Below are 9495 nucleotides of genomic sequence, written 5' to 3' on the forward strand. Positions count from 1 at the left end.
TTTTTTACCTCTCTGATGGTAATAATTTTTCTTTTTAAAAAATTACAAGTACGGACACAGTGAAAGAAGCAAGTAAGCAAGTAAAAAACAGCAGCTAGCTACTGCACTCCCAGGGTATATAAGGAAAAGTAAACCCTAAGATCTGAAACTCTATATAATAAAAAAAAACTCTAGATGCAGCCGAAGCGACCATCACCATTGGAACAACAAACCCCATTGGCTCTGAGAACAAAAACCCTATACAAAAGACGACCATTCTCTTTGATTTGCAGCAAATTTGACATGAAGCTAAGGAATGGTTTTAGGGAGCTTTGATTCACGCATTTGTTTGGGTTCAAATATTGGAATAATTAATCAGGTATGCTTCTACATCTTGGATATCTATCTGTTTATGTTGCGCACTCGTGAGCTGGGTTTTTGCTTACGATATCCAGAATTGTAATCTTGGAATTGTTCATTTGGATTCTTTAATTATTCATTTGAGTTTTCATCATGTCGACCCGTAAGAATGTAAAAGGGCATAGAAGAGATGCTCAACCGTTGTTGATGAGAACTAGTTTAACGGAAGAAATCTTGTTTGACATCCTTGCAAGATTACGCGTGAAATCTCTTTTGCGGTTCAGAGGCATTTATAGATCTTGGAACAATTTAATTATCAGCCTTGTTTCATAAACGCCCATCTTAAAAGGAATGTTGTGCAAAATTCTTGTGATTATCTACTCATCCACACTGACATGAGCAATTGCTTGTCACTCTTTGATGCTGAAACATTTTCCAAGCGTTTGGATTTTGAGCTTCCTGGTCATGATTTTGGTTTCGTTGTTCACAGTTCGTGCAATGGATTATTTTGCATCTCTAATTCTGCATTGATGACCTTGGAAAGTCCGGAACATCTATGGAGCCCATCAATCAGAAAATTGAAAAAACTTCCCAAAAGCCTTCAACATACAACTGTTTTCGTTCATCTAGGGTTTGGGTTTCATGGTGAGGTTGACGACTATAGGGTTGCGAGGGTTGCGAGGTTTCTATGCAACAAAAGTATCTTTGTGATTGAGGTTTACAATCTTAGACTGAATTGTTGGAGGACAATTACCGCGGTGCCTCCTGTTTCAAATGATGTCAATTTTTTGCAATCTGCGTGCGTTTTCCTGAACGGAGTTGTCTATTGGATCACAAAGGAGCCATCTCAACATAGCCCTTCCATCCTTACTTTTGATCTCGGCAACGAGGTTTTTCAAAAGATTCTGCTTCCTGAGACAACGGTCGAAGTGCCCACTGACGTCGGCATTCAAGTGGTTGAGAACTCAATCTCCTTGTTCCAAGTAAGAACAGACAGGCTTGGCTTGTACTGTGACATAAGCGTTTTGGAAGTGGATACTTGGAAAATGATGCAGACAATTATTTTTCCATACTCTAAACTAGCGTGGCCATTAGGGATGGAAGCAAATGGCAGACTTCATTTGGCTATAAAAGGCGACAGTCCAGATCACCCACAATTGGTTTTATTTGATCCCGAGTCTATCCAAATTAGGGTTACTGGAATCGGGTTGAATTGCGAGTACTTAGCCTATGTTGATATCTATACTGAGAGTCTAACCTTACTCAACTGAAGTTTAATTTTGACTTTGATCCTGAGTTACATTATATGTGCATGTATATCTTTTTAGATTATCGTGTGTTGAAGTTGTTGAGTTTTCTAGCCGTTAACTGATAGGGTTTACTGCTAGGGTTCTTAGTTTTTAGGGTTGTTAATCACGTAGGAGTCCAATAATCCCTATACTTGAGGGACAAGCTGCATTTTCATGTTTTGACGTAGTCTTTACCACGATTATAGGACCTGTAAAATCGTGGGCAGTTGCTTTTATTTCTGTTCAAGTGTAAGGCTATTTAATAGCCATGATAATTGCTTTCCATTTATTAAGAATTCTCCCTGGTTTTATGTAAGCTTTCGAACTTTGCATTACAGTAATTCTTTGCAAGTTTCTGGTTCCAACATCGTGAACCTTTAGCAAAATGTACGGTTGGTTTGGTGCTGTGTAATCGACTCGAATATTTTAATAAAAATGAAATTTTCTGCTGATACACTAAAAGAAATGGTACTTATGACTATTTTTGTCTTGCAATTTACGCATTCCATTTTAGCAATCTATACTCCAAATCGAATACTTTCCATTTTTTTCACTCATATATAGGAGTGTGTGAGGCTAAAAGGAGTATTAAAAACTCACTAATTAACCATAGTTGTGCTTCAAAATCGTCCCTGAGTTTATGTTGGTGACTGATATACACCTTCACAATGAGGGCTTATTCAAACTTCATTAAAGAGAGAAAAGTAAAATACCCAAAGTAAGAGATGATGCAACGTGGAGAGGAACAGAATTATTACACAAAGTTCCAATCAGAATTTTTTTATTTTTTTATTTTTATTTTTATTTTTCTTTTTAAATAGGGAACAAATTCAAACAACCAAAGAGAAGGTAGTAGTAATTAAACATAGTACAAAATCCTTTTTTCTTTATAAACAGTACAAAATCCTTATGTAACCATCATCCAACTTTGGAAATATATGCGATAGTGTTAACCCGAAAAAAAAAACGATATATATGTGATACTGTTAGGTGTAATATTTTTTATTTTTTTTAACAAACCATTAAGTGGGAGAGGGTAAACTTAGCCTCACAATGAGCTAATAATAATGTTGTTCAAATCCGCCTTTAGCGAGAATCATAAGACCTTTCATTTACAAGTGAAGGGGAATACCACTAAATCATAGTATTAAGTGTAATATTTATAAGCTTAAGCAATTCGTAAATTGCCTTAGTATATACGGTCATCTTTCTCTTTGACTTCACTTTGTCTAAAGTTCCAACTATATCCCTCTCCCTCTCCTTACTGAAGTATTTAGAGTAGACATATCGTTTATAATAAAAATAAAAAAAGAATTATAAGCTTAAAGTTTTCATTACTATTAGCAATATCTGTCAAAATAAATATTGTCCAACATGAACCAAAAACCTAACAAAATAACATTGTCAGGTAAAAAAATGAGGTGTCGGATTCGGAGTTAGATGAAATAATTCGTATCGTGAATGGCCTTGGGAAAGTAAAAACAAAAAACCAATTTTGAGAAGCCTACCTCAAACCATAGAAGGGATATTGTTCTAATGACATTTCAAGTGGATGTAACATGTATTATGCATTATTTTATCTCCATGATCAAAAGCTTTTGGAACATCCAATTGATGAAAGACCAACATTGAGTAGCAACAAACACTTAGTACTACGATTTAGTAATATTTCTATTCATTTGCAATTGAGATGTCTTACGTTCGATTCTCACCAAAAACGAATTTGAACCACATCCCACCTTAGTTTGGCTATGGAGTTAGAGTCTCGTTTTCTCTCATGGTTGGGTTTTTCTCTGGGTTTTTGTTTCTATGATTCTTTAGCGCGTGTTTATATTTTAGTTCATCAATTCCTTTCGGGGTTTTGTGTTGATCCTGCACTTCTCTTCCAACCTTTAAAACAGTACAGTTCCCATTTACCTACCCACACCTTATTGGCCCTTTTAATTCAATTTTTCTCCGTTGTTGGTATTTTACTATTTTTTTATCCTTCCTTTTTGGTTTGGTTTTTTTTTTTTTTTTTGGACCTTTTATCCACATTTTTTTATCTTTCGACACGAGTTACAAACACACAACCAAAGAGAGTGTTTGGTCCATCACGGGCCTCCTTTCAGAAAGATCCACTTGATTGTATGGGCATACACATGACGTGGTCCTCTAGGCAAAAACAAGAGTTTCCCCCTTTGAAGGGGTCGTCAACATGTTAATTTAACACCAAACAACAATGGGTGCATAGCTTTGAACTGGAATAAATATAACCCTTCAGTTTTATAAATACAGGCTGCAACAATAGAATTTATAATATACAAATTATGCTTTTCAATCTCTATGCATATATAGGCAACTCCAGCATTTTGTTGTCAAAGATTGTATTTTCTAAGCTCTGGAGAGGTTCTTGAGGGGCGAATTATCGATTTAGTATACGCAATAGGCAAGGCAAGTAGTTTCTTAGCTTTGCTTACATAAGCCCTTCTTGTGAAGTTGTTGTAATCGTTAGCTTCTATCTCGTCCAATATTTGGCGATACAGGAGTAGGGACGCCAATACCTGCAACGGTTTAATGTTTTGATCAGATGTTTTAGAAAAATTTGGACGGTTGATCGGATAGACACAATAATTTTTCGTGAAAGATTAACTAGAACCAAGTAGGATCTCATATCTTTGTCAGTTTTTGTTTCATATTTACTAAACTTGCGAGGCTTACCGGCCATCTGCTGGCTTCACTCAACTCTGTCACTCCCTTCTCTGCCTCGTCGAAGAACATCCTTGCCCTCTTAATTTGATCCTTCATGAAACTCCTCCATTTGTCTGTGACCTTTCCAGCATATATATCAGCGTCGGAGAGCCCTGCTTCTTCAAGCTCATCTTGGGGTAAATAAATTCTTCCTCTCCTTGCACTGCTCAAGAGAATGTTTGTCAGTGGGATACAAACTACAACATTCATGAAAGTGATTGCTCCTAGTACTAATATCGAGAGTAAGAGATCAAGAGAGAGTGAGAGAATGAAGTCTGTTATAAGATTCCAATTGCATCTCTGTCTCTTCTCTCGCTCTAATTCAACTAAAGTTAGAGAATTGTGTCTTGCAGTCTTATGTGACTTTCGAAAGCAAGCAGCTAAAATATCAGACTTTGTCAGAGCTATCTTCAATTGAATATACCAGCATACTCTATAGCTTTGGGCACTTTTGTTTCAACAATGTTGCTAACATGACTAAAATGTTCAGTTATAAATCGTTAATGTTGTATACTTACTCCTCCCCAACATCACGGAGTATGTTTGTTAGCTGATTCGCAATCCCTAATGCCAAGGCAGCATTATATACACTCTCCGTTGTTGCTTGCGATTCAGGTGAAATGCCCATAACTGGAACACTCATTAATCCAACAGTTCCGGCAACATAATAGCAGTAAAGATATAGTTCATCGAAGTTTTGGTATCTTGACTTCCTGAGGTCCATTCTCATTCCTTCTATCATATCTTTGAACGGCTACAGAAAGAGCACAAGGTGGAGTCAGAACTCAGAAGTTACTCAAAAAGCAAAGCCTTCAATTAAATTCACAAGCTTTCCCGTTGTTTTGATTTAACTATCAATCAAATTGGAAAGGGAACTTTTCGGTGGATGAAAATGGATACGTATTCAACTCAAATGTTTCTAAGTTCCTTTTCACATTTCAAGATACAGTTTCAAAAGAAGAAAGATAAAAAGACAAAATTAGTATCACACATGCAAAAACTAAGTCTTTAAAGATGAAAGCAAAAAAACTTAGGCCTTTTGACCTTATAAAATCTTTGAGCAGTAATTCTAACCTGAATGTCAACCGGAAATTTGGTGACCGTATCTGACAAAGCAGCATCAAGCATATCAAATGGACGACCTTGGAACAGATCGTCCAATCTCAATTCCCACCTATCTAAAGCTGTGGGTGTTATGTGTGAAGCATTAGGCCCATCAACAAGCTCATCCGTCCTCCTGCACCACACTATATGTGCAAGAGATCATAAGGCAATATGTTTTGTCACTTGTGCTGAAGTGAAGAGTAAGCATCCATGGAAAATATATGTTTCACAGAAAATGTATTATCTGAGAAGAACAGAAAGGACTAATCTCCTGACCACCTCTGTCATATGCTACTCAAGCAAATAATCAGTATAATATACGCTGCAGTACAATTTCTACTCCTCCTATTTCTCCTCTCAATCTCTTTTCTGTCCCTCTCTCTTCACAGAAAGGATGTACATTAACTTCGCTTCACATTGATGGTAGTGCATGGTGTTTTCGAAGTTTGAGAAGAAATTTTTGTAGCGATGCAGGAGTTCACAACTCGCAAGAAAATTAATCATTTAAGGAGAAAAGACGAACAATACATGTTCTCACTTTGGTTCATTCAGATAGGACATGTGAAGGCTGGTCTTCAATATTTAGAAGATGATGAATTTTCAAGACCTCTTGTCCTTAAATTGAATTTGAATTCGGACAAGTTGAAGACAATCAAATCATTCTTCGTAAACACAGATTCAGTGGACAAGTATTACTTTTATGATCTCACAGTTTCGCTCTCTGCTAAAGGTAACCTACCAAATATATGGAATGTACTTTTGCTACCAAAAGGAATAAACGCTTCATTTAGGATTCAGTCCAAAGTATCAGAATAACAGTTATAGTCACTCACCATATATTGCCCAGATGGCCCTTCTTCTTTCGGGCGTCATAAGCAGAGTACCTGAAAAGTGAAAAAGAATAAGAATTAGGTGACTCCAAAAGATTAGTAATTGCAGTTAGACCACTACTTTAGCTGCAAAGTTCAACCAATATGCCTTTAAACAGCCAAAATAAAAATTATGCAAGAGAGGACCAACCGAGGTAAAAAGTCTTGGCATACTCTGCACATACTTCTCCACATCGATCATAAGCTTTACTCAACAAGCTCAGATTCCCGGGAAGAAGAATATCCGGCTTCACATCAAGATATCCATTAGACCTCAACTGCTTCTTAACCAGGGATGCCTGCTTCAGCACCACGTCATACACCTTCTGTTCCGACGAGACAGCTGATTCTCCAAGCGGGTTGGCCACCATGCTTAATGAAACTGGAAATTTGGCTTCACTCCCTAAACCAGACCCTCCTACTGATGAATACTTCACATCTGTGCAGAGAGAGCAAGATTTCCAATCCTGTTTCCCACCCATCTTTGCTCTAATCGAACTTTGATTCCCCAAAACAAACCTCGATGAATCTAAAATCCCATAGAATTTGAACACCTCGGTGTTGGGGGAAACAAACCAAACTAATGCCACAGACATGTTTGTTTCAACTTGAAAACACCAACCTCAGCCCACCAACCAAACAAACTCTAGCCAGATATGCCTTGTCGTCTTACACTTCTTTCTCAAACCTTAATTCACACAAAAACTCATTTCATTCAGTTTCATCATCCTGTTTGAAAGCGAAGTATAAGCCCACAAAAATGGAGAAAAAAAACAGCCGAACAAACTCTAACTACTTGATTCCTCACTTACCCAAAACAGAAAAACAAAGGCTTTTTTATTCGGCTCCCGAATCCCTCTAACTCGATTTTAATCTCACTTTCTCCCTTAAAACTCAAACTTCGCCACTCAACTCCTGTAACTCGATCTTTGTTTCACTTGTAAATAAAAAAGCATTAACAACAACAACAAACATAAATTGAAACTAAAATGGTCAACAACTTGACAAGCAGATAATCACTAAATGCCTGAAACAAATATTTGTAAGCAAAAACTGTGCCCACTTTTGTAGCATCAAAGAGGGGAAGTAGAACTACGGGTTCTCTACCTGTTTGTTGGGTTTGTAGGATGCTGCTTTTGCTTAGAGACCCACTTCCACTGTCTACTTAAAGAAAAAGCAGCATCAGCATCTTCCAAAAAACCAAGTTCAAAGGGTCACCATCTTCCCCTAAAAAAATACAAACTAACAACGGCCATTAAGACGTTTTCCTCCATAACCCGACACCTCACCTCTCCACTCTTCCAGACTCTCTCTCTCTCTCTCTCTAGATTCTCTCTCTAACTACAATGCGTTTGGTTCTTAACTTGTTTCTCTGTTTTCCAATTTCCTACAAAAATGTATTTTCTTCTGGTTTTCTAATTTTTGTTTATATATTTTTAACCCTAAAACTGAGATTTGGCTGATTCATTTGTTTCTTGTGCACTCCCTCAAATCTTGGTTTTTTGGATTTGGTTTGTTTGTTTGTTTTTTTTTTTTTTTTTTGGTAAGCAAGTTGCGACCTTTCGTCATAAGATAGGGCATGAAATAAAATGCTGCAAATGTTTCATCCCTTTTAAGTTTCCTTCAATTTCAACTCGACCCGTTTGCAAGTTCGGGTTGACTTGGATTTTTTATTTTATTTTATTTTTTAGAGTGCTGCTAGGTCCGTCTGCTTGATATATTTTTCCAACCACCTCATAGGCATTTATCATGAACATTTAGATAAGTCCGTTTAATGAAACAAATGCGTGGACATAGTAGCACATTTTTTTTAAGTATCTATGGAATGTTTTAATATATGAATTCTCTGCATTTACTAACATATGTAGATCAAAACACTCGATAATCAAATACTTTGCAACAACTAAATAGTTCTCTACATCTACTTTGCAACACTTGATTGTTGGCTTTGATGAATCACACGATATTGATCGAGGGTATGCTGAAATACGTGCATCCTTAAAAAAAACTGTCGTGTCAAGCCACCAACTAGTGCTCTTTAAAATAAATAAAAGAAAACTGAATTCTTCACATTTACAAACACCTAAAATAAGTGACTGAATTCTCATTACTTCCTCCATCTCTAAGTTCTCTAATTCTTCACATTTAATAACAATATTGTATGATATATTGTTATTGCAATTAGTGATTTCAAAATTTAACATATTACCTTCATAAGTTTTGTTTCTAGGGAGTTTTAACAAAAACCACATTTTTACCTTTTCCTGGTATTATTCATTAGACCTTTATTTGTTATTTTACATTAAAACTAAAGTTTTTTTTTTTTAACTTTTCATTAGTTTTCCTTTGTTTTCTATGCAAAGTTATGATCACAATTTAGAGACATGTTTTGTTTTTAGGAGTAGGATTCTCTTCCCTCTTTTTTTTCCTTCTATTAGGATTCTCTTCCCCTTTTTTTTTCCCTCCCATTACCTCTTCTCTTATTTGAACGGTTATATTAAGTCAAGTCAACATCTTATATTAATTTTTTTTTATAGAAAAATAAAGACAAAATAAAGAAAGTGAGAGAAGTTGATGGAAATATGAGGTGAGAGATTTTAAAGTATAAAAATGGCATGTCGGTTGCATATGACACTGTTTTAATTCGAAATAGGTGGACCAAGTTAATAATTTATAACTTTGAAAAGTCGGTGAGTTATAAAAAGGTCCGAACCCGTACCCGGACAAGAGACCCGAGAGTAAGAGTCAGCACTTTATCCAGAAAGCAAGAAAATGGCAATCCAATAAGGATGACAACGCGGAAAAGCCGCCCAATCACTGGAGGATAACCTTATCAAATGCCAAACAACAGAAAGGTGATGGGTGGGATAGTCCACGTGGCAAATGCTGAGCATGCAATTGAATCCTTTCACTTGATTAGGGGAGAGGAAAAAGTTGTGTGTAAATGAATCCAAGTTAGGTATCATAACATTTCCCGTATCGATACGAGTGTACGACAAAGTTGATACATTTCACGTTCTAATTCACATCTTATACGCCATACGGAAGAATAAGACATTACGTAACTATATTTTAAGTACAGTGAAAAATTGCTATAAAACTAGGAGATATTTTTTACCAAAAACCCTTCACGAGGTGTTTCTATGGCGGTGCTATGTTTTTGT

General features: G+C 36.3%; 2 protein-coding genes across 9 annotated transcripts; one reads left to right on the forward strand and one right to left on the reverse strand.

Annotated features, from left to right (window-relative positions):
• The first annotated feature begins 734 nt into the window (after nt 1-734).
• Nucleotides 735-1610, forward strand: LOC139187922 (putative F-box protein At3g23260). Its single transcript, XM_070804545.1, has one exon. It carries the CDS (start codon nt 735-737, stop codon nt 1608-1610), a length of 876 nt encoding a protein of 291 aa, XP_070660646.1.
• A 2248-nt stretch (nt 1611-3858) lies between these two features.
• On the reverse strand, nt 3859-7920 carry LOC103444252 (phytoene synthase 2, chloroplastic). Of its 8 annotated transcripts, none has more exons than XM_029108658.2 (8): nt 7439-7917; nt 7144-7258; nt 6483-7019; nt 6296-6346; nt 5433-5605; nt 4877-5112; nt 4329-4521; nt 3859-4171 (listed from the first exon to the last, which is right to left on the reverse strand). In XM_029108658.2, exons 3-8 carry the CDS (start codon nt 6925-6927, stop codon nt 3986-3988), a joined length of 1284 nt encoding a protein of 427 aa, XP_028964491.2. In that variant the 5' UTR covers nt 6928-7019; nt 7144-7258; nt 7439-7917; the 3' UTR covers nt 3859-3985. The 8 variants fall into 8 exon arrangements, with proteins under 8 accessions (XP_028964491.2, XP_008381399.3, XP_028964490.2 ...); XM_008383177.3 differs by having other exon boundaries at nt 6483-7060; XM_029108657.2 differs by having other exon boundaries at nt 7144-7268.
• Between the last annotated feature and the right edge of the window lie 1575 nt (nt 7921-9495).

The sequence above is a fragment of the Malus domestica genome, chromosome 09 (genome assembly GCF_042453785.1).
Source record: "Malus domestica chromosome 09, GDT2T_hap1".
NCBI classification, from domain to species: domain Eukaryota; kingdom Viridiplantae; phylum Streptophyta; class Magnoliopsida; order Rosales; family Rosaceae; genus Malus; species Malus domestica.